This window comes from Bufo gargarizans, chromosome 3 (assembly GCF_014858855.1).
Source record: "Bufo gargarizans isolate SCDJY-AF-19 chromosome 3, ASM1485885v1, whole genome shotgun sequence".
Classification (NCBI taxonomy): domain Eukaryota; kingdom Metazoa; phylum Chordata; class Amphibia; order Anura; family Bufonidae; genus Bufo; species Bufo gargarizans.
The window spans coordinates 504,630,712-504,657,190 of record NC_058082.1 but is presented as its reverse complement, the minus strand read 5'-3'; the positions used below and the strand labels follow the sequence as shown (position 1 = coordinate 504,657,190).

At 45.1% G+C, this 26,479-nt stretch overlaps 1 protein-coding gene across 1 annotated transcript; it reads left to right on the top strand.

The window, feature by feature from the left end:
• On the top strand, positions 1 to 26,168 carry LOC122931712 (speedy protein 1-B-like). The gene is made up of 8 exons (XM_044285781.1): positions 1 to 89; positions 6,834 to 6,916; positions 7,205 to 7,418; positions 24,448 to 24,533; positions 24,915 to 24,973; positions 25,498 to 25,580; positions 25,706 to 25,874; positions 25,952 to 26,168. Exons 1-8 carry the CDS (start codon positions 1 to 3, stop codon positions 26,126 to 26,128), a joined length of 960 nt encoding a protein of 319 aa, XP_044141716.1. The 3' UTR covers positions 26,129 to 26,168.
• Positions 26,169 to 26,479: the final 311 nt, after the last annotated feature.

Below are 26,479 nucleotides of genomic sequence, written 5' to 3'. Positions count from 1 at the left end.
ATGGCGCAGCTGGTAGCCACCTTATCTGTGCGTGATCGCAGAGTCTATGACTGGCAGTTTGAGAAAAATAAGCTGCCCCGCTCCCAAATGTTTGATTTGCTACACCTTGTGCGCAAGTGGCTACAACCCGAGACACTGTGTCCCGCAGACATTGTTGACCCAATTGTGCTCGACCGCTATGTGAATTGACTTCCTTTGGACATTCACCGATGGGTTGCTCAAGGAGACCCCAAAACGTTGGATCAGTTGGTTTCACTTGTTGAGCGGTTTACGACTAACGATACCTGTCTGAGGCCTGTAGGTAAACCACAGCAGTTCGTGGGTCCTCCGTTGGTCGTCGACAGAGAGCAACCTCCACAGCCATTTCTGCATCTGATCAGGAGGACAAAGCCAACAGACAAAGGGGAAAGAGGTTTTTCGTTCCAAGAAAGGTACACTCCCGTTCTGAAGCCCCACTGGAAGGTCGACCTGAGGTCCGTTGTTGGAAATGTCAGCAACCGGGGCATATTTGTAATGACCGGCGTCACGCACAAGGAGGGAAAAGGGAAAGCCCTGCCCAAGGGAGAGGGAAAGGTGGTGACCCCTGACTCACCTTGCGGCTGGCACCTGACTGCCCTGACGTCCCTAGACTGGTTCCTTACCCGTGCGGCGATCACGTGCCTAACCCCTGGCTTTCCCTAAAATGAGCCCTAGATAGTGAACGGGCCGGTGGGATCGCTAGTCCGCACCACTGACACTAAGAGGGAAACATCAGGGAGAGGACAGACAATACAGACAAACACATAAACCCAGGTGGGCGACCACAGCAGACCACAAAAGGTCCAACAGGGATCCGGAGGAAAACGTTCTGGGCCAACAACCAGAGAACGCAGCAACACAGCTCCAGTGGGTCAGTATAGAAGTCCAGGCAGGAAGCTCTATATCTGGCAACCAGAGAAGTGCGAGAGGGGAATATAAGGAGGTTGGGAGTGCTGGACAAGGAACAGCTGAGGAGAAGGAGCTTTGGATCCCTGAGTGAGCCAAAAAGGGTTGCAAAGCAAACCCAGAAAGCTACCATAAGGAAACAGCCCTATCTTACATAGAGCGCGCAGCCAACCGCTGCGACTTACTGACCCCGGGTATAACGGAGTCAGGCGTGGTTCTTGACACCCTCGTGACAGTACCCCCCTCTCTACGAGGGGCCTCCGGACACTCAGGACCAGGTCTCTCAGGATGAGAGGCATGAAAAGCCCGAACTAGCCTGTCGGCGTTTACCTCAGACGCAGGAACCCACATTCTTTCCTCAGGACCGTAACCTCTCCAATGCACCAGATATTGAAGAGAGCGGCGGACCCGACGAGAATTGTTGGATATCTGAAACTTTAGATTACCATCCACAACAACAGGAGGGGGTGGCAGCAGTGGCGGTTCTAGAGGTGGAACATATTTTTTGAGTAACGACTTATGAAAGACGTTATGGATTTTAAAAGTCTGAGGTAGCTCCAGGCGAAAAGCCACGGGGTTGATGATAGCTACAATTTTGTAAGGGCCAATGAACCTAGGACCCAGTTTCCAAGAGGGAACCTTTAATTTAATATTCCTAGTAGACAACCACACATAGTCATTCACTCCTAGGTCCGGACCTGGCGACCGTCTCTTATCAGCCATGCATTTGTATTTACCTCCCATATTTTTCAAGTTAGCTTGCACCTTCTGCCATACCGATGAAAGAGATGACGAAAACCGTTCCTCTTCGGGAACCCCAGAAGACCCCCCCTCTTTGAAAGTACAGAATTGGGGATGAAAACCATATGCACCAAGAAATGGTGACTTGCCAGTGGATTCCTGACGACGATTATTTATGGCAAACTCAGCTATTGGTAAATATGATGACCAGAACTCTTGGTTTTCAGACACAAAACATCTTAGGCCTCTTTCACACTTGCGTTGTCCGGATCCGGCGTGTACTTCACTTGCCGGAATTACACGCTGGATCCGGAAAAACGCAAGTGTACTGAAAGCATTTGAAGACGGATCCGTCTTCAAAATGCTTTCAGTCTTACTATGCCACCCAGGACGCTATTAAAGTCCTGGTTGCCATAGTAGGAGCGGGGAGCGGGGGAGCGGTATACTTACCATCCGTGTGGCTCCCGGGGCGCTCCAGTGTGACGTCAGAGCGCCCCATGCGCATGGATGACGTGCCATGCAATCACGTCATCCATGCGCCTGGGGCGCCCTGACGTCACTCTGGAGTGCCCCGGGAGCAGCACGGATGGAAAGTATGCTGCTCCCCCGCTCCCCGCTACACTTTACAATGGCTGCCAGGACTTTAGCGTCCCGGCAGCCATGGTAACCACTCTAAAAAAGCTAAACGTCGTATCCGGCAATGCGCCGAAACGACGTTTAGCTTAAGGCCGGATCCGGATCAATGCCTTTCAATGGGCATTCATTCTGGATCCGGCCTTGCGGCAAGTCTTCAGTTTTTTTGGCCGGAGCAAAAAGCGCAGCATGCTGCGGTATTTTCTCCGGCCAAAAAACGTTCCGTTTCGGAACTGAAGACATCCTGATGCATCCTGAACGGATTTCACTCCATTCAGAATGCATTAGGATAATCCTGATCAGGATTCTTCCGGCATAGAGCCCCGACGACGGAACTCTATGCCGGAAGACAATAACGCAGGTGTGAAAGAGCCCCAAGATATGTCTCAAGGTTTTGGTTGGTACGCTCAGTCTGTCCATTCGACTGAGGATGGAAAGCTGAGGAAAACGACAAGTGTACCCCCAAACGGGAACAAAAAGCTTTCCAAAATTTAGAAATAAACTAATAAACTGGGTACCCCGATCCGAAACAACATCGGAAGGGACCCCGTGAAGCTTCACGATTTCACTGATGAATACCTGAGCAAGAGTCTTAGCATTAGGTAGTACAGGTAACGCAATGAAGTGTACCATTTTGCTAAACCTGTCCACTACTACCAAAATAACAGTTTTACCCGCAGACAAAGGTAAGTCAGTGATAAAATCCAATGACAGATGTGTCCATGGTCTATTGGGAATGACGAGTGGTAATAGAGACCCTGCAGGACGTGTATGCGGAACTTTTGCGCGCACACAGGTAGAACAAGAAGACACAATATCCAATACATTCTGACGCAACCTTGGCCACCAAAAATGACGAGACAATAGCTCCAAGGTTGCTTTACTACCCGGACGCCCAGCAAGTGCCGAATTATGATGTTCCTTTAATAATTCGAAACGCAGGTTCAACGGTACAAACAATTTCTCTGAGGGGCAAGAGACCGGGGCGTCCCCCTGGGCCTCTAACACCTTCCCCTCCAGAGCAGAGTGTACCGCAGAAACAACCACTCCTCTTTGAAGAATGGGTACCGGATCACTCACATTACCCCCTCCAGGGAAACAACGAGATAGTGCATCAGCCTTGGTATTTTTTGCCCCAGGACGATAGGTAATAACAAAGTTAAACCTGGTAAAAAATAGCGACCACCTAGCTTGTCTAGGAGTGAGACGCTTAGCTGATTCGAGGTACAGAAGGTTTTTGTGGTCCGTAATCACAGTGACCGAGTGGACTGCCCCCTCAAAAAAGTGACGCCATTCTTCAAACGCTAGTTTAATAGCTAATAGTTCCCTATTGCCAATATCGTAGTTCTTTTCTGCTGCAGATAGTTTTTTAGAAAAGAAAGCACAAGGACGCCATTTGCCAGGAGACGGACCCTGAGACAGCACCACCCCCACTCCCACCTCTGACACATCGACTTCAACAATAAAAGGCTGAGAGACATCAGGTTGGACTAGTACAGGTGCAGAGGTAAACCTCTCTTTTAGAGAGGAAAAAGCAACTTTAACGGCGTCAGACCATTTAGAAAAATCAGTCCCCTTCCTAGTCATGTCAGTAAGGGGTTTTACAATAACTGAATAATTTTTAATGAATTTCCTATAGAAATTCGCGAAGCCCAAGAACCGTTGCAGTGCTTTGAGGTTCTCAGGAATATCCCAATCTAAAATTGCCTGGACCTTCCCAGGATCCATACGGAAACCTGAAGCAGATAAAAAATAACCTAGGAATTGTATCTCTTGAACGGCGAAGACACATTTTTCAATTTTAGCATATAATTTATTCGTCCGTAGGACCTGCAGTACTTGTCTGACATGCACCTGCGTTTTCAGATCAGACGAATAAATTAAAATATCATCCAGGTATATTACCACAAACCTGACTAAAAATGTCATTAACGAAATGTTGAAAGACGGCAGGAGCATTGGTCAGACCGAAAGGCATAACTAGATTTTCATAATGCCCCTCAGGGGTGTTAAAAGCTGTCTTCCACTCATCCCCCTCCTTGATACAAATCAGATTGTAGGCCCCCCCAAGATCAAGTTTGGAGAACCACCTAGCACCCGCAAACTAGTTAAACAGGTCAGGAATGAGAGGAAGAGGGTATGGGTCTCGGATGGTTATCCGATTTAATTCGCGAAAATCTAGGCAAGGACGCAGACCCCCATCTTTCTTTTTAACGAAGAAAAACCCTGCAGCCACGGGTGAAGAAGAGGGTCTGATGTGTCCCTTAGCCAAGCTCTCGGAGATATAATCTTTCATGGCTTGTCTCTCTGGACCCGAAAGATTATATAACCTGGTCTTGGGTAATTTTGCGCCGGGAATAAGGTTAACCGGGCAATCATAAGGACGGTGAGGTGGTAACTTCTGACAACCCTTTTCAGAAAAAACGTCCTCAAAATCCGAAATAAATGTAGGTAGGGTAGTTATGGAGGTGACTAAGCAATTGCTATTTAAGCAATTTTCTCTGCAATGCTCACTCCACTCCGATACCTCCCTGGCCTGCCAATCCACCACTGGATTGTGCGCTACCAACCAGGGAAGGCCCAGCACTACCGGAGTGGGAAGCCCCTCCAGAACATAACATGAAAGCATCTCGTTATGGTGGTCCCCTACCCGAAGGTGTAAATTATGAACAATGTGGGTGAGGTTTCTCTGAGACAGAGGAGCAGAATCAATAGCGAATATGGGAATAGGTCTCTGTAGCGTACAGAGAGACAAACCCATAGTGCGGGCAAAATGGGCATCTATCAAATTTACCCCTGCTCCACTGTCTAGAAAGAAAGAAAGAAATAGTCTCCGTCTTAACACCAAAAACAATAACCGCTGGCAACACAAATTGCGATGTACGTATGGAGGAAACATATACCCCCCGGCTGACATCCTCCACACAGCCTGGGGTTAGTAGTTTTCCGACGGTCTTTTGTTTCTGAGGAAAGAAGGACAGACATTAATGAAATGACCCCTCTCCCCACAAAAAAAAAACAAAAAAAAACACACCTACGGCGAACCGTACAGACTAACTGCTGCTTGGGAGGGGTTACCAATTGCTCCGGTTTTTTCAACCTGTCCCTAAGGCGTCTATCTATTCGGATAGAAAGGGACATAACCGCATCAAGGGAAAAGGGGGTCTCATATAATGCAAGCGCATCCTTAACCCTTTCGGATAACCCAGAGCAGAATTGACTCCTGAGAGCCGGGTCGTTCCATTGGGTATCCGTAGCCCACCTACGGAACTCAGAGCAATACTCCTATACTGGCCGCTCTCCCTGTAGGAGTCTCCGTAATCTTGATTCAGCCAGTGCGACTCGGTCAGGGTCGTCATATATGAGACCCAAGGCCCTGAAAAACTCATCCACTGACCGAAGAGCCTGGGAATCAGTGGGTAAAGAGAACGCCCAGGACTGCGGGTCCCCCTGCAGCAGGGAAATAACCCCCACCCGCTGTTCTTCATTACCAGAGGAGTAAGGGCGCAGTTTAAAATATAATTTACAGGCCTCACGGAATGTCAAAAACTTGTCCCTTCCCCCAGAAAATCTGTCAGGGAGAGGGACCTTGGGTTCCGCAACAACCTGGTTACCAGTAGCAACCGCTGGGCTTGCGGTCAGTTGTAATTGCTGCTGTTGCTGGAGGACCGACGCCTTCAATCCTGCCACCTCCAAAGACAGGCCATGAAATTGTTTGGACAGAGCAGCAATTGGATCCATACTGGATTCTAAGTAGGTAAAAAAAAAATACCTACACAAAATAAGGGCCAGATATAATGTAATGACCGGCGTCACGCACAGGGAGGGAAAAGGGAAAGCCCTGCCCAAGGGAGAGGGAAAGGTGGTGACCCCTGACTCACCTTGCAGCTGGCACCTGACTGCCCTGACGTCCCTAGACGGGTTCCTCACCCGTGCGGCGATCACGTGCCTAAACCCTGGCATTCCCTAAAATGAGCCCTGGATAGTGAACCGGCCGGTGGGATCGCTAGTCCGCACCACTGACACTAAGAGGGAAACACCAGGGAGAGGACAGACAATACAGACAAACACATAAACCCAGGTGGGCGACCACAGCAGACCACAAAGGTCCAACAGGGATCCGGAGGGAAACGTTCTGGACCAACAACCAGAGAACGCAGCATCACAGCTCCAGTGGGTCAGTATAGAAGTCCAGGCAGGAAGCTCTATATCTGGCAACCAGAGAAGTGTGAGAGGGGAATATAAGGAGGTTGGGAGTGCTGGACAAGGAACAGCTGAGGAGAAGGAGCTACGGATCCCCGAGTGAGCTAAAAAGGGTTGCAAAGCAAACCCAGAAAGCTACCATAAGGAAACAGCCCTATCTTACATAGAGCGCGCAGCCAACCGCTGCGACTTCCTGACCCCGGGTATAACGGAGTCAGGCGTGGTTCTTGACACCCTCGTAACAATATTGCAGCGCACTGTCCCCAGTGGGAGGAGCCAATATAGTGTGGTGCCACCCGCCGCCTCTCCATGTTTGCTCGTCCTGTTTGCAGCGCTACACCCCTGCAGGAACCAGGTCCCAAGGAGCATCAACTCCAGGTAAACGGTGTTAATGTTGTGGCCCTGTTTGACTCAGGTAGCCTTGTCACCCTCTTTTGTGGTGCCGTACCCCATGATCTGGTTATCCCTGAAAGGCAGGTAGGGGTGGTTTGTATCCATGGGTACACTAAGCATTATCCGCTGGCCAAAGTGACTGTAGGGACTGGCTGTGGGACAGTGACCCATGAAGTGGGTGTGGTACCAGACTTAATACATCCATTGATTGTGGGACATGATTTTCCGTTGTTCTGGGAACTCTGGTCTCATTCCCACTGTAATGATATGCCTGTTGCATGTTCACCTTCTTCCAGCCCAATTACCTTAGGTGAAGAACCCAAAACAGATGCTGTAGGGGTGACCACTGAGGTATCGGACAGTTTTTCCCTTGCAGTATTGGCTGGGGATGAGGGTGAGGTGTCTAACCCTGAGCAGAATGACTTGGAAGTGTCACGGGAGAACTTCGGGACTGCTCAGTTACAAGACTCCATCCTGAAACATGCATGGGAAAATGTAAGACCTACAAAGATTGGAGCTCACAGGTACAATACAAAAATATACTTTATTGAAATTACAATAGTACATACAGTATATAAAAGACATTGTAGTTAAAAAAGGTAGCAGCAAAGAAAAACACCATCCTATTGGGACACTGGCTACATATTGTATTATAATAAACAGCAATTTGTAAACATATATCCGTATGGCTGAGTCTCATATATTACAGCAATATATACATAAAGGACAAAAAGTCTCCAAAAATTTTCCCAGCAGTCCTAAAAGAGAGAGTGTCAAGACTATATGTACTGCCCATAAAACAGGGACAAAAACATATAGAATGCTGACGGCACAGACTTAGTACCCATGATCCAAATCAAAAGGAGAGACTCACCTGCAAAGCTCAGTGTACCCAGATCAGGATGGCGCTACCCCGACGTGCGTTTCGACGTGCATTAGTTAGGGGGTAACCATTTATATGGAAATGTAACCATACTGAATGAGGTTCCTCAGGAGTCTAATGCTGATCAAAGGTTTCCTCATTTTGCTGTCAGTGATAATTTACTGTATCGTGTTACTATGATACGTGATTAAATTGTGGAGCAATTGGTGGTACCTATACCTTATAGAAGAATGGTCCTTGATATGGACCACACCCATTTACTTGAGGGTCATCTGGGGACTGAAAAAACAAAGGAAAGAATCCTGCAAAGGTTCTATTGGCCAGGTTGTTACCAAGAGGTTGAAAGATTTTGTCGGTCCTACCCAACCTGCCAAGTAACGGCTCCTGTGAGTCACTTTCGGAGCCCCTTGGTTCCCCTGCTAATAATTGAGATTCCATTTGACAGAATAGCTATGAATTTGGTGGGGCGGTTAGTCAGGTCTGCCCGAGGCCACCAGTATATTTTGGTAGTGCTGGACTATGCCACCAGGTATTCTGAAGCCATTCCGCTGCGGAATACCTCCTCCAAGTGCATTGCTCTGAAGTTGGTTCATATATTTTCCAAAACTGGCCTGCCAAAAGAAATACTGACTGACCAAGGTACAACTTTCATGTCCAAAGTTATGAAAGAGCTCTGCAACCTGCTGAAAATTAAGCAGCTAAGAACCTGTGTATATCATCCCCAAAGAAATGGCCTTGTGGAGAGGTTCAATAAAACCTTAAAGAGGATGTTGAGAAGGGTGGTAGCAAAGGATGGGAGGGACTGGATTGTCTGTTGCCATATCTCATGTTCTCCATCTGAGAGATCCCCAAGTCCTCCACTGGCTTCTCTTCATTTGAGTAATTATATGGGAGACATCCTAGGGGATTGCTGGATATTGCCAAGGAGACTTGGGAGAGTGAGGCTACCTCTTACAGAAGTGTGATAAAACATGTGGCCCAAATGCAAGATCGCATCAGCAGTATTATGCCCATCATGAGGGAACACATGCAGAAGGCCCAAGAGTCCAAGAGCAGGGTGTACAATAGAGCGGCCCAGGTGAGGCAGTTCAACCCTGGGGACCGTGTACTAGTGCTGGTTTCCACGGTAGAAAGCAAATCTCTGGCCAAGTGGCAGGGTCCTTTTAAATTAGTAGAGAGGGTTGGAGAAGTCAATTAAAAAATATCAGCCTGGGAAAAGAAAACCCATCTAACTCTATCACATCAATTTAATCAAACCTTGGTAGGATAGAGAATCCCTAGTAGCAGCCACAAAAACCCAAATGGAGTGTCACACAGATATTTAAAAGGTGACAATAGGTGACACCCTGTCCAAACCCCCAAAACAAGAAACCAAGGAGTTTCTACAGCGGAACAGAGATATTTTTACGGACCTTCCAGGCACTACAGATGTCATTCAGCATGACATAGTCACTGACCCCAAGGTAGCGATAAACATTAAACCGTACAGAATCCTTGAGGCTCGGAGACAAGCGGTCTCTGAGGAGGTAAAGCGTATGCTAGCTCTGCAGGTTATTGAGGAATACAAAAGTGGGTGGTCCAGCCCAATTGTATTGGTGCCTAAGCCAAACGGGACCTGGCGGTTCTGCAATGACTTTCGCTGTCTAAATGAAGTCTCTAAATGCGATTCATATCATATGCCCCGAGTAGATGAATTAATTGAAAGGTTGGAACCAGCTAGGTATATTACCACACTTGACCTCACCAAGCGGTACTGGCAGATTCCCCTATCAAAGAAGGCAAAGGAAAAGGATGCCTTCTCCACCCCAGACAGGCTCTTTCAATAAACCAGGATGCCCTTTGGGTTACAAGTGGCACCCGCCACTTTCCAGGGTCTTGTGGCCCCATAAAAAGGTACGCAGCAGCATACTTAGAATATATTGTGGTCTTTAGCACGGACTGGGAATCCCATCTAGGTAAGCTACAGGTCATACTGAATTCCCTCAGGAAAGCTGGCTTTACTGCTAACCTGGAGAAGTGCGCTATTGGGTTAGAGGAGGCTCTCTATCTGGGATATATTGTAGGGAAGGGCACAATAAGATCACAAGTAAACAAAGTGGAGGCAATTCAGAAGTGGCCACAGCCTCGAACAAAAAAACAAGTGAAGGTGTTCTTGGGGATTGTTGGCTATTACCGCAGATTTGTCCCGAACTTTGCCTCCATTGTAGCACCATTAACGGAACTTACAAAAGGGAGAAAGTCAGTAATGGTCCAGTGGTCTCAAGAGGCAGAAAAGGCGTTTGAGGACCTTAAAAAAGCCATATGCAGTCAGCCTGTGCTGATTGCACCAGACTTCTCAAAAGAGTTTATTGTCCAGACCGATGCCTCAGAGGTTGGTTTAGGGGCAGTAATGTCACAAGAGGTAAATGGGGAAAAACACGCTATCATATACAGTATTTGAGTAGAAAACTCACCTCCTGTGAGAGAAACTACTTAATAGTGGAGAGGGAGTGTTTGGCAATAAAGTGGGCCCTCGTGGCTCTACTGTACTATTTGGCAGGTAGGAAGTTACGCTTGGTTTTGGACCATGCCCCTATAAAATAGATGTGCCGAAATAAAGGGAACAATGTAAGGGTGACAGGGTGGTTTCTGGAGTTACAAGACTTTAATTTTGTGGTAGAGCACAGGGCAGGGAAGCTTCATATCAATGCTGATGCCTTGTCAAGGATTTACTGTCTATCAGGGACAAGTGCCCAGTCCCCTGGCCTTGGGCAGAGGGGGGGGGGGGGATATGTAAGCATCCAAGGAGTGAGGTTATTGAAGGTAATTACAGTGGATATGAAAAGTCTATACACCCCTGTTAAATGTCAGGTTTCTGTGATGAATTTTTTTTTGACAAAGATAAATCATTTCAGAACTGTTTCAACCTTTAATGTGACCTATAAACTTTACCACTCAATTGATAAACAAACCTAAATATTTTAGGTAGAGGGAAAAAAAATAAGAAAATAATATGGTAGCGTAAGTGTGCACACCCTTAAACTAATACTTTATATGCATGGCATATTTTGACTTGGCAAGATCTGCCCACTCTTCTTTGCAAAAACACTCCAAATCTGTCAGATTGTGATGGCATCTCCTGTGCACAGCCCTCTTCAGATCACCCCACAGATTTTCAATCTGATTCAGGTCTGGGCTCTGGCTGGGCCATTCCAAAACTTTAATCTTCTTCTGGTGAAGCCATTCCTTTGTTGATTTGGATGTATGCTTTGCGTCGTTGTCATGCTGAAAGATGAAGTTCCTCTTCATGTTCAGCTTTCTAGCAGAAGCCTGAAAGTTTTGTGCCAATATTGACTGGTATTTGGAACTGTTCATAATTCCCTCTAGCTTAACTAAGGCCCCAGTTCCAGTTGAAGAAAAATAGCCCTAAAGCATGATGCTGCCACCACCATGCTTCACTGTGGGTATAGTGTTCTTTTGGTGATGTGCAGTGTTGTTTTTGCGCCAAACATATCTTTTGGAATTATGGCCAAAAAGTTCAACCTTGGTTTTATCAGACCATAACACCTTTTCCCACATGCTTTTGGGAGACTTCAGATGCGTTTTTGCAAAATGTAGCCTTGGTTGGATGCTTTTCTTCATAAGTAAAGTCTTTTGTCTTGCCACTCTACCCCATAGTCCAGACATATGAAGAATACGGGAGATTGTTGTCACATGTACCACACAGTCAGTACTTGCCAGATATTCCTGCAGCTCCTTTAATGTTGCTGTAGGCCTCTTGGTAGCCTGCCAGACTAGTTTTCTTCTCGTCTTTTCATCAATTTTGGAGGGATGTCCAGTTCATGGTAATGTCACTGTTGTGCCATATTTTTTCCACTTGATGATGACTGTATTCACTGTATTCCATGGTATATCTAATGCCTTGGAAATTCTTTTGTACCCTTCTCCTGACTGATACCTTTTAACAATGAGATCCCTCTGATGCTTTGGAAGTTCTCTCTGGACTATGGCTTTTGCTTTTGGGATGCGACTAAGAAAATTTCAGGAAAGACTAACTAGAGCAGCTGAACTCTACAGGGAGTGCAGAATTATTAGGCAAGTTGTATTTTTGAGGATTAATTTTATTATTGAACAACAACCATGTTCTCAATGTACCCAAAAAACTCATTAATATCAAAGCTGAATATTTTTGGAAGTAGTTTTTAGTTTGTTTTTCGTTTTAGCTATTTTAGGGGGATATCTGTGTGTGCAGGTGACTATTACTGTACATAATTATTAGGCAACTTAACAAAAAACAAATATATACCCATTTCAATTATTTATTTTTACCAGTGAAACCAATATAACATCTCAACATTCACAAATATACATTTCTGACATTCAAAAACAAAACAAAAACAAATCAGTGACCAATATAGCCACCTTTCTTTGCAAGGACACTCAAAAGCCTGCCATCCATGGATTCTGTCAGTGTTTTGATCTGTTCACCATCAACATTGCGTGCAGCAGCAACCACAGCCTCCCAGACACTGTTCAGAGAGGTGTACTGTTTTCCCTCCTTGTAAATCTCACATTTGATGATGGACCACAGGTTCTCAATGGGGTTCAGATCAGGTGAACAAGGAGGCCATGTCATTAGATTTTCTTCTTTTATACCCTTTCTTGCCAGCCACGTTGTGGAGTACTTGGACGCGTGTGATGGAGCATTGTCCTGCATGAAAATCATGTTTTTCTTACCTTGCAGACTTCTTCCTGTACCACTGCTTGAAGAAGGTGTCTTCCAGAAACTGGCAGTAGGACTGGGAGTTGAGCTTGACTCCATCCTCAACCCAAAAAGGCCCCACAAGCTCATCATTGATGATACCAGCCCAAACCAGTACTCCACCTCCACCTTGCTGGCATCTGAGTCGGACTGGAGCTCTCTGCCCTTTACCAATCGAGCCATCTGGCCCATCAAGACTCACTCTCATTTCATCAGTCCATAAAACCTTAGAAAAATCAGTCTTGAGATATTTCTTGGCCCAGTCTTGACGTTTCAGCTTGTGTGTCTTGTTCAGTGGTGGTCGTCTTTCAGCCTTTCTTACCTTGGCCATGTCTCTGAGTATTGCACACCTTGTGCTTTTGGGCACTCCAGTGATGTTGCAGCTCTGAAATATGGCCAAACTGGTGGCAAGTGGCATCTTGGCAGCTGCACGCTTGACTTTTCTCAGTTCATGGGCAGTTATTTTGCGCCTTGGTTTTTCCACACGCTTCTTGCGACCCTGTTGACTATTTTGAATGAAACGCTTGATTGTTCGATCATCACGCTTCAGAAGCTTTGCAATTTTAAGAGTGCTGCATCCCTCTGCAAGATATCTCACTATTTTTGACTTTTCTGAGCCTGTCAAGTCTTTCTTTTGACCCATTTTGCCAAAGGAAAGGAAGTTGCCTAATAATTATGCACACCTGATATAGGGTGTTGATGTCATTAGACCACACCCCTTCTCATTACAGAGATGCACATCACCTAATATGCTTAATTGGTAGTAGGCTTTCGAGCCTATACAGCTTGGAGTAAGACAACATGCATAAAGAGGATGATGTGGTCAAAATACTCATTTGCCTAATAATTCTGCACGTAGTGTATTTGGGGTTAATCAGAGGCACTTTAAATGATGTCAGGAGTATGCTGACTCCTATTTAACATGATTTTGAAATGTGAATCTGAACACAGCTACATCCCCAGCTGTACACTTATGCAACCACATTATTTTTATTTATTTTTTCTTCACTCCACCTAAAAGATTTCAGTTGGTTTTTCAATTGAGTGTCTGCAGAATGAGTTTCTGCTGGGACTCGAACCCACGACCTTCTGTATCAGAAGCAAAGCACATACCCACACAGCTATTAGAGCTTTATAGCTACTGACTGAAAGAATATGAGACTTCTACTGTAGACTCTGTTAGCTGTTATAGCCAATGTACCTCTATACACATGACAGCTGCCCCAACACACCAAGCTCTGCTATATCTCTATATGACAGCTGCCCCAGCACACTTAGCTCTGCTATATCTCTATATAACAGCTGCCCCAGCACACTTAGCTCTGCTATATCTCTATATATGATAGCTGCCCCAGCACACTCAGCTCTGCTACATCTATACACATGACAGCTGCCCCAGCACACTCAGCTCTGCTATATCTTTATTAAATATATAGCAGAGCTGAGTGTGCTGGGGCAGCTTGTCATGTGTATAAATGTAGCAACGCTGGGTGTGCTGGGGCAGCTGTCATATAGAGATATAGCAGAGCTGAGTGTGCTGGGGCAGCTGTCATTTGTATGGATGTACACTGGCTATCAAAGCTATGACAGAGTCTGCAGTAGAAGTCTCATATTTTTTCAGGCAGTGGTTATGCAGCTCTTGTAGCTGTGTGGTTAGGTGCCTTGCCTCTAATGCTGGTTTGAGTCTCAGCAGAAACTTTTCTGAAATACACAAGCACTGACTCCATATATGGACATACAGCGCAGGATTTTTTTTTAAATACCAGACTGTTACTGCCACATGGGGGAGCAGGAGGCACTTGATACTGGCACATGGGGGGGGGGGAGATGGGAGGGAGAGAGGCACTTGATACTGGCACATTGGGAGGGGGGAGATGGCACTATGATACTGGCACATTGGGGGGGAGATGGCACTATAATACTGGCACATGGGGGAGCAGGAGGCACTTGATACTGGCACATAGGGGTGATGGGAAGGAGAGAAGCACTTAATACTGGCACATTGGGAGGGGGGAGATGGCACTATGATACTGGCACATTGGGGGATGGCACTATGATACTGGCACATGGGGGGAAGGAGAGAGGCACTTAATACTGGCACATTGGGGAAAATGGCACTATGATACTGGCATATGGGGTGGTGGGTGGGAAGGAGAGAGGCACTTGATACTGGCATATTGGGGGGGATGGCACTGTGATACTGGCACATTGGGGGGAGATGGCACTATGATACTGGCACATTGGGGGGAGATGGCACTATGATACTGGCACATTGGGGGGAGATGGCACTATGATACTGGCACATTGGGGGGAGATGGCACTATGATACTGGAACATTAGGGGGGTTTGGCACTATGATACTGGCACATTGTGGGGGGAGATGGCACTATGATACTGGCACATTGTGGGGGGAGATGGCACTATGATACTGGCACATGGGGGAGGAGAGAGGCACTTGATACTGGCACATGGGGGGTTGGCACTATGATACTGGCACATGGGGGGGTGGGAAGGAGATAGGCACTTGATACTAGCACATGGGGGGAAAGGATGGGAAGGAGATAGGCACTTGATACTGGCACATGGGGGGGAAGGATGGGAAGAAGAGAGGCACTTAATACTGGCATATTGGGAGGGGGAGATGGCACTATGATACTGGCACATTGGGGGGAGATGGCACTATGATTCTGGCACATGGGGGGTTTGGCACTATGATACTGGCACATGGAATGGGGTGGCGGAAAGGAGAGAGGCACTTGATACTGGCACATTGGGAGGGGGGAGATGGCACTATGATACTGATACATTGGGGGGAGATGACACTATGATACTGGCACATAGGGGGGTGGAAGGAGAGAGGCACTTGATACTGGCACATTGGGGGGGTTTGCACTATGATACTGGCACATGGGGGGGTGGGAAGGAGATAGTCACTTGATACTGGCACATTGGGGGGAGATGGCACTATGATACTGGCACATGGGGAGAGGCACTTAATACTGGCACATTGGGGGGGAAGGATGGGAAGAAGAGAGGCACTTAATACTGGCATATTGGGAGGGGGGAGATGGCACTATGATACTGGCACATTGGGGGGAGATGGCACTATGATTCTGGCACATGGGGGGGTTGGCACTATGATACTGGCACAAGGAATGGGGTGGCGGACAGGAGAGAGGCACTTGATACTGGCACATTGGGAGGGGGGGATATGGCACTATGATACTGATACATTGGGGGAGATGGCACTATGATACTGGCACATAGGGGGGTGGAAGGAGAGAGGCACTTGATACTGGCACATTGGGGGGGTTGGCACTATGATACTGGCACATAGGGGGGTGGAAGGAGATAGTCACTTGATACTGGCACATTGGGGGGAGATGGCACTATGATACTGGCACATGGAGGAGAGGCACTTAATACTGGCACATTGGGGGGGAGATGGCACTATGATACTGGCACATGGGGAGGTGGGTGGGAAGGAGAGAGGCACTTGATATTGGCACATTGGGGGGGAGGTGGCACTATGATACTGGCACATAGTGAGGGGGAAGGAGAGAGGCACTTGATACTGGCACTTTGGGGGGGAGAGAGGGCACTATGATACTGGGACATGGGGGGAAAGGAGATAGGCAATTGATACTGGCACATGGGGGGGGGCATCTATGGGGACACTTACTGGCACATTATTGGGGGCATTATGGGGGTCACTTTTTACTGGCACGTTATTGGGGGACACTATGGGGGCATCTACTGAGGCTACAAAGAAGGGGTATTTTATATGGGGGGCTCTGTGTGGTACTATTATTATCAGGGGGTTTATCTGTTTCTGCACTATTGTATTGTATTGGGAAGCACAGAGGCCCAGTATTGTGGTAGGATGATTTGTCCAAAAGATGCGAGAATGATGGAAAAGTAGTAAACTAAGATTTTTATTTTTTTTGTCAAACTGCAGAGACGAAAAATGGCTGAAAACTGGAGGTCTGATCTGAAGGTCTGAAAGGAGAAGATGAGAAAAGAGAACATCTACGTCAAAGAGACGTCACTGGATGTAAGAGGTATGTGCACTGTATTACCCTGTATTTCCAATTTTTTTCGAATCCAAATCCGAATACTTTGTTAAAAAAGTAAGGACTCTTTATTTTTTCATATTAAAAGAATATTGAGTTTGGATCACTTTGTTTCTTACACCGTTCACACAATTCTTATGTACAGGATTCGAGAGTCGAAAGATTCGAGAACCTGTTCGGATTCGGATTCTAAAAAAATTGCATTCGTCCCTCTAATTTTTTATAAAACCCTTATGTTGCATCCATTCCTGCCAAATGCCTACCATTTGTAAATCTAACTCCCACATTGTGTAATAAAAGAGCCAAACATAGGGCATAGAAATAGCAAGTGAGAGAATAAATCTTACTGCCTAGAGCCAGTAATAGAAACAAATTTAAGGCATAAGTATGGTATAATAACCAAGCTCAATATGGAGATATGATGATGGATCCAAGCGTAGGTCAGTACATATATGGTAACAGAACCAAACTTACTAAATAGATAGAACAAGCATAGCATACATATAAAAAAGTGCACTATCAGAATAGAAATAAGTTACTAGAAGTAAGCTAATTACATATACACTACTCACAAGTAGTTAGGGATATTTGATTTCAGGTGACATTTATAAAAAATGTTAAAAGTTCACACTACAGTGATATTATATCATAAAAGTAGGGCATTTAAGTATAAGTATGCAATGGTGATTTCGTCATCTCAAACAATTTATTGAAACAAAAGCCAACAACAGTGGTGGGTATACCCCCACAAAAAATGTCAGTGTCTCAAAAACTTGTCATGTGGCCTTAAGCATCAATTACAGCTTGACAAAGACGTCTCATGCTGTTCACAAGTCGACTTATTGTCTGGTGAGGCATGTGTCACGGACGGTGTACAGGAAACAAGGCAAAGCAACATGCATAAATGACTCGCTGGATCCAAAAGCTAAGAAACAAAAGGGAGACCCCTGCAGAAGACCTGGCACTTTCCCTGGCTGCTCAGCCTATGCAAAGATTCGAATGGTGGAGGTTTGCATATCCACGTACCTTGACTATATAACCCCTGAGCACCCTACAATAGTGAGGGGACACGACCACCGGCTCCCTACACAAGATACGGAGGGAGTCAGGGTCATCTGGGATCCAGCAAACAGAAAATAACAGATAAATGTTCAACACTTAACTTTGTAGCAGAGAGGAGAACAAGATCAGCATGCACACACACTCCAGGAAGAAGTATAAGCCGCCCAGAAAAGCATTCTGGGGAGGAATTTAAAGGGAAGCAATTAGTCCAACACATGACAGCTGAGAGAGGCTAACGAGATGAGGAACTGAATACCACAACAAAGAAAGTCAAGGAGGAGGTTCTGAAAGGCCTCTGTCAGAGCTTCTCAGCTGTCTGGTTGTGACAGTACCCCTCCCTCTACGAGTGGACTCCGGACACTCAGAACCCACCTTCTCAGGATGGGACCTATGGAAAGCCCTGATGAGACGAGAGGCCTTAATGTCCGTCACTGGGACCCACATCCTCTCCTCAGGACCATACCCCTCCCAATGAACAAGGTACTGAAGAGAACCGCGGACAAGACGAGAATCCACAATCCTAGAGACCTGAAATTCAAGATTCCCATCAACCATAATCGGAGGAGGAGGCAAAGGCGAGGGTACAATGGGTTAAACATAAGGTTTCAATAAGGACTTATGAAAAACATTATGGATCTTCCAAGTCTGAGGAAGATCAAGACGGTATGCAACAGGATTGATGACAGACAGGATTTTGTAAGGCCCAATAAACCTAGGACCCAACTTCCAGGAGGGAACCTTCAATTTGATATTCTTGGTGGACAACCACACCAGATCACCAACATTCAGGTCCGGACCAAGCACACGTCTCTTATCTGCCACACGCTTATATCTCTCACTCATGCTCTTTAGATTATCCTGAATCTTTTGCCAAATAGATGACAAAGACGAGGAGAATCTGTCCTCATCAGGTAAACCAGAAGACCCCTCTCCCGAGAAAGTCCCAAACTGCGGATGAAACCCATATGCACCAAAAAATGGTGACTTATCAGAGGACTCCTGACGACGGTTATTTAAAGCAAACTCAGCAAGGGACAAAAGGGAGACCCCTGCAGAAGAGCTGGCACTTTCCCTGGCTGCTCAGCCTATGCAAAGATCCGAATGGTGGAGGTTTGCATATCCACGTACCTTGACTATATAACCCCTAAACACCCTACAATAGTGAGGGGACACGACCACTGGCTCCCTACACAAGATACGGAGGGAGTCAGGGTCACCTGGGATCCAGCAAACAGAAAATAACAGATAAATGTTCAACACTTAACTTTGTAGCAGAGAGGAGAACAAGATCAGCATGCACACACACTCCAGGAAGAAGTATAAGCCGCCCAGAAAAGCATTCTGGGGAGGAATTTAAAGGGAAGCAATTAGTCCAACACATGACAGCTGAGAGAGGCTAACGAGATGAGGAACTGAATACCACAACAAAGAAAGTCAAGGAGGAGGTTCTGAAAGGCCTCTGTCAGAGCTTCTCAGCTGTCTGGTTGTGACAGCATGGCATCCCTCTATTCTTGAAGGGCGGCCCTCATGTCATTGAGGTTCTGGGGTACAGAGTTACAAGCCTCTACACGGCAACTCAGCTGATCCCATAGGTTATCAATGGGATTCAGATCTGGAGAAAGTGCAGGCCACTCCATTTGAGGTACCCCAGTCTCCAGTAGCATTTCCCTAATGATGCGGTCTCGAAGAGCTGGCGCATTGTTGTCCATGAAGGTGAAATTAGGCCTGTGTTGTTCATGCAGAGGCACAATGACTGAATTAATTCCGTTATTTAAGTAGTATGGGCTTGTCACTGTTCCATTCACAAAATGTAACACCACCACCACCAATGGCTCATCTGGTGACAACAGTGGCTGATGCTTAGTGCTCTTCTTGATGTCTCCAACATCATTGGCGGCCATCATTTCTGCTCAGAGTGAATCAACTTTCATCAGTGAACAGCACTAAAGCCCACTGGTCCTTCTTCAAGTGTAGATGCCCCTGGTCCATGCAAGACGATGACGCCTGTGGTCAGGTACTCTTGCAGTTCATCTAGCATGCAGACCACGCTGTTGTAAACAGTTTCTAATGGTCTAACGTGACACTTGGGTGCCTCTCACCTACCTTAAATGTGCCTGGAGTTGTGTGGCATTCATCATCCAGCTCCACAGGGCACTTTTCACAAAGTGTAGGATGTGGCCAAAGGATGTCCACTTCTATGGCTTTCTGTGACTCTTCCAATCTCTCTGTATTTCTGTTGCAACCTGCTGATGACACTCTAATCTCAGTTCCCACTTTCGTCTGAGAACATCCTGCTTGAAGCCTCGCAATGGCGAGATACTTTTGATCAATTGTTAGATGTCGTCTTGGTCTCATGTTGTCAAAATATGACCTGTTTAAATCCCAATTTTAATTGAACCAGGAAATTTATTGGGTGATTCATTGATCAAACACCTGTTCTGAATTTTTCCATTAAGCTCCTTGTTAGAGAACAGCAAGTTGTGCAAAAAGAGCAAAAACATTGAACAGATAGACATATGCATTCGAAAAGTTTAGTGAAGGTCACATAAAGTTCGCCTGTAAAGGTTAGAGTGCATTTTAGGTTCATCCTGAAATTTCACCGACAAGCCAAATACCCCTAACTTTTTGTGAGTAGTGTTTATATGACAACAGCAACAAAGTGAGTATATAAATATAAGATAATTAGATTCAGCGCATAGATGTGGTACCAGTACTAGGATTAATACAAAGTTAGAGTGCCAGAACCAATCTCGGTACGTACACTATATAGAAAAAAGTATTAAGACACCTACACATTACCCCTACTGAATCTTTAAAAGGGTTTTCCAGTGTGCAACAGCATCCTTTAAAGGGCATCTGTCAGCAGCTTTGTACCCATGAAACTGGCTGACCTGTTACATGTGCACTTGGCAGCTAAAGGCATCTGTGTTGGTCCAATGTTCATATGTGCCTGCATGGTTAAGATACGCAAAGTTTTAATATATGCAAATGAGCCTCTAGAAGCAACCTACATAAGAACACAGGAACAACACAGATGCCTTCAGCTGACAAGCGCCGATGCAACAGGTCAGCTTTTTCATAGGTACAAATCTGCTGACAGATGCCCTATAAATAATCACTTAAGATGGTAACTATAATTTTGTAATGTACAGTATTTTTTTTTTTTACCTTTATGGCTCTATCTCCCATTCTATCTGAAGCCGACTTCTTAAGGCATGAGAAACAGGTAAGCTAGGAGGATTGCGATCATCTGCCTCCATCTATGCTGTTTCTATTTGGAGACATTACTTCATCAGTTTAGTGTTCCTTCTTTCAGCCCCTGAATGGAGACCTACATTATCTGGTTGCTTGGTCTCTGAATATATTTAAGGTCTATTGTCTGCAAGTTTCACTTGATGAGCAGCATATACTGCAAAGCATGCATTTATGTTCCTAACTACGAGTATTACCTGACCCCATCGGTGCTTCACACCTGTGCCTCTAACCCCTGTCGGTCAGCAGCCATCCACACAGGGACTATACGAAGAAGTAGCTACCAGATGGCTCCCCTGCAGCAACGTCCAAATCCATGTATAGGGTTTAAAGGGTAAAAACTAGCAGACTGCCAGGATAATGCCTTAAGTCTAACTGGTTAGTTGGCACAGTGGTTCTACACCCATACTCACTGCTCATGAGAGATACAGTAAGTGAACCAAGCTCAATAACAAAAATTAGCCAAATGAACCAAGATCACTGCAGTGTAATGGTGACAGGACCAAGTGTGTAAAACCATTTAGACTCAGTTCTTGAAACAAGCTCTGCACACAGACCACAGGGACAGGATAAAGATCTCTGTACAGGACTGTGGTCTATGCTGGCAGGGGCAGACTGGCAACTTAAAGTGGACCTGGAAAAAATACTAAAAGTGGCCACGTTTTGTAGTTGAGTCCAAGTTGATGGAAGGCAGGGCCAGCAATGCCATATTGTGGCACATTATACCACCCCAAAAGAACCAAATACCACAGTCCATCACAAAATACTGCCAGCAGCACAAATTACATTTCCAAAAACTTCCACTGGCCGGATGTAAGGAGGGCCCAGGTGTCCCCCTGGGCATTGGCCCACTGGAAAATTTCCCTGTAAGGTCTATGGACAATCCGCCCCTGTATGCTGGTGCTATTTAGACAACACAAATACAATAAATAACCAGCTTACAGATACAGCACTAGCATGAAGCTGAGTACATAAATATGGAAGAAGAATCAAGCTTACTGCCAAGATATGGTCCAAAATGGCCAAGCTCAGTTTTAAGGTTTAGTAACAGGCTCAAGCATACTGCACGGGTATGATAAAAGAACCAAGATTTAGACATTGCTACAGATAAATGATACCAGAACAAAGACCATTACAGATAAATGGTAGCAGAAACGAGTTTAGCTCTTTTAGTAACTCTCATAGATTTCAGTGGAGAGATATACATACAAATGTTAGATGGTTAATGGAGGCCAGAGGCTATGGGACTTTCTATCAATGTATGCTATATTGTACTTTAGACAAGAAAACAACATGGCAGTATCCACCAATGAGACTAGAAGGAGTATGGATGACAGCTATAAGGATGACTATTATGGTAATTTTTTGTACAACTGTTTAACATTATTAGAATGTACCGCCCCTTTAAATTTACTGCTGCATGAATCATCATGGCGTGTGCCGCAAGCATCAACCAATAGAATCACAGGATTTGAATTCAAAAAAGGGAAGAAAACGTCAGTTGGTGCCAGTTTGGGATTTCTTCACTAGAGATAAGAGGTTCATCACTTCTTGTCAGAAGAGAGACGTTTCGGAGAGCGACCACGATGGGGATCTGCGCGCTGAGGAAACATCTACTAACAGCGATTCATCAGAGGTAAAAACCGGCATCTGATCAATGGCATTGCTGACTTATGTCATCCCACAAACTGACCATCGGGGATCTGTATCATAAGGAAACCAACATTCACTGGATTTTATTAATAAAGTATTCAAAATATGGAGAGACTGAGGTTATTGTGTATAAATATGGAGAAACCGGGGTGATGATATTGATTAATATGGAGAATCTATGATAAGTATGAATAAATATGACCAAACTTGGGTGACTGGTTAAATATGGACCAAAAAGGTTGTCTATGGATAAATATGGTGGATCCTGGGTCTAAAATGATTTTTAGTAAATTAAAGACATATGGGGGTCATTTATCAAACTGGTGTAAAGTAGAACTGGCTTAGTTGCCCATAGCAACCAATCAGATTACACTTTAATTTTCTAAAGGAGCTGTGAAAAATGAAAGCTGGAATGTGATTGGTTGCTATGGGCAACTAAGCCAGTTCCACTTTACACCAGTTTGATAAATGACCCCATGATATATATGTGTGCGGTCATTATTACACGGTATAGAATATTTGTAGAGTATACCTACAGGTAAGCCCATAGGGAGACATTTATGAATTCTGGTACGCCAGAAACTGGCATTAAATGTCACAAGCGCTTGAAGTTTTTGATTGTTGCACAGAATTTAGCTACTTTTGGCCTCCTGCACCACTTTCTACAGTGGGCTGGGATGAAGTGTAAATTTCCAGATTAGATCACTTTTTCAGTCTCATTTATCTTCTGTGACAATCAGTAAAGTTGCAAAAATGTCACAACTCCACGGCAGACGCACCCCAGGCATACTGTAATAGACCATATCGCACTTGCACCAAATTCCTTATAACTGTGCACCTTTTCATAAATCCCCCATTGTTTATCTCAGTGGTAATATGAAATATATTGTAATGGATCATTTACTATAGAGAGAGACAGGATATATAGGAAGACACGTTGGGGAATGTATCAAGGGGAAGTCAGTTTTCTGCCATAGAAAAGTCCAGATCTCCACACCATGTACATTGTGTGTCTTATCTTATATCAATGTGTCCAGAGATGTTACTCAGCTGATCAGTAGGGCTGTAGGCTGTTGGTCCACTACTGATCAGACAGTCAGATATTGGTAGCCTAGTCTGAGGACAGGTCATCAATGTTATAATCCTGGAATACCCCTTTAAGCCTTTGGGACTAAGTGTGACTGTTATATTTAGGCACGGTGGACATTCTCTATAAGGAATTCATCAGAACAAAAATCACACTCCAAATATATATATATATTTATTTATTTTTTTCCCTTCTCTTTAAGCTTCCCAAAAAGAACAGGAGAAGCAACCACAAGGAAGAGGAAGACAGAACTGTAAGTGGATCGGCCTTGATCAGCAGAAAAGAAGAGAAATTGAAAAATAAATGTGCTCTGCCTCACCCGATTCACCTGAACTCTACATCAGAAAATGTGGAGCTGGCACATGGCACTCACTATGAAAAATTATATTTCTTAATTCTCTAGAATGAATATATTATAAATCTGCCCTCTACATCTCTTTGTCTCCTGCTTCCTTTCATATAGTGCATGATAAAACTTTCACTTGCAGCCACCACTAGGGGGAGCTCAGTGAATAGAAATGTATAACGTTATGTGCACTGAGGCCCCTCTAGTGCTGCCATACTATTATGTCGTGAAGCTAGAGGTCAGCACCAGACACCCTCACCATGCCTCCATAACAGTGCCATGGTCTGCCTCCATGGTGAGCATGTGATACTGGTATAAACTAGACACACACCAAGGAACAGCATAGGCCCACAGACATCTGACATCACAACTCCTAGAAACTCAGAACTAGTGCATAATGCAGCCATGTGCATGAGGGCTCATAATGTAATATGGACTGTATTTCTTCTATCACAGTTCACCAGAAGAATCCAGGAAGAGGAAGAAGATGGACGATGACATCCCGCAGCCAGAAGAAAGGGCTGCTTTCTTCACACTCCTTGGTAGGATTAAGCCAGACATAGCAGGACACATTTACTAAAGATTAACGTTGGGACGTAAGAGGTGGAGGACGATGGGAGTAAGAGGTGGCAAATTTACTCAGAGGCACAGGCCCCTGGATAAGTTGTCACATCTTGTGCTGTCCACAAACTGAAGTCTACAGCCTGGATTAGATTTCAGCTTTACTACTGCCATATAGCTTCTGTAAATGTGCCCCAGCCTTCTTCAGGATGCAGGACCTGTCCCTCCCCTGCTCTAGTGCTGATTGCAATAAGATGTCTCACTGAGGTGTAGCAGCTTGTTTCTCTATGGTACATGAATGTAATCTTGTGATTTGAGAAAAGTATCAATTCCGTAATAATATTATCCCATTTCTATTATAGAAGACGAGCACATCCAGTACTTTCTAGCCAGGGACAGCTGTCTTAAGATCTCGGACAAGGTATTATTAAACCGAAGGACAGAAAATCTTCCAGATTTCAGAAGACAGACTAGAGATATACTGCACTTCATGACCTAGTGGTATAAAGCCCCTTTCAGTAGAGCGAGGGTCACGCTGCAGACTCGCAGCACAGCACCCGTCCTGAACTCCCAGGGTCGCTTAGCATTATATTGATTTATGATGCAATGTAACTCTTACGGTTCTGGAATGTATTAAATAACACTGACATAATGCTGTCAGTGTTATCCATAGCATCATAAATCAATATACTGCTATGTGACCCCCCGCAGTGCTGGAAGTTCAGGAAGAGAGTTGCGCTGCGAGTCCACAGTGTGACACTCGCTCATCTGAAAGGGGCCTAATAGTCATTAACAGATGCTGCACCATGAGCTTCTAACCCCTTGTATGATACAGTAGGATTTTGGACAGGAATATACTGAACTCTGATATATGTACTGTATAATAGAATGTATTTACATAGGAAATCTACTACCAGCCTCTAACTCTGCTTCTCATCCCTCTAGTATCTCCTGGCCATGGTCCTCACGTACTTTAGAAGAGCAAACCTGCGTACTGAGGAATACAGGACTTACTTCTTCCCAAGTCTGTGAGTTTCTTTTATCCTGTACCAATATGTTTTAATATATTTAATATTTATTTGATAAAAACACAATAAATTATAATTTTTGTAATATTACCACAAGTGATATCAGTACTTATTCGTACTTCCAGATTTTTGGCCAACCAGTTTGAAGAGGAAGAGTTCTTTAGACGTGAGATCTACCCCTGGGCCCTCGGATTGATGTGGATGATCCAGAAGAAGCAGCTTCATCATCTACGCAATCAGATGCTTATCCGGATGGGATTCAGAGCTTGGGTGGAACGGGAAACCTGTGATCTGGTTAGTTACATAAAAGCTGCAAATTGTGATTAAAAGTCAGTGGTGATTATGATAATTTATATGATGTATAATTCTAGATCATGGCACAAGACCCTGACCATTGCGCATGGAAGAGAGAGAGGAAAGTCCATCACAGCTGGGCTATACGCCAATGCAGGAGGGATGATGCAGACTTCACCATCACAGGTACATGGATCACCCCTGCACCCTGCTCTCTGTGTAACACCATTCTCCATCCATGCCAGGAGGAATAGAACATCCATTGCCAGGCAGATACATAGGAGGAACACAGAACAGCGGACTCACAAACATCTCTGGTAAGTGTAACGTTGGTGTGGCAAAAGGGCTTCAAGTAAGATTCATTGTCTAATTCTTAGATGCCAAACCTATCCCTAAGTGATGATTTAGTCTGTATAGATTTGCTTGATGACACTGGTACAGTTTGCTTCTTTCCATAATAAAATGTTTATAATGTTTTGTACTATGATTTCCATGTATTCCTTAGATTTGCTGCTGCCAGGATGGGAAACATGGCCACTGGACCTCCAAGGAGAAGAATCAAGACAGGACGGATGAAGACCTGGATGAAATATATCCTTTATGTC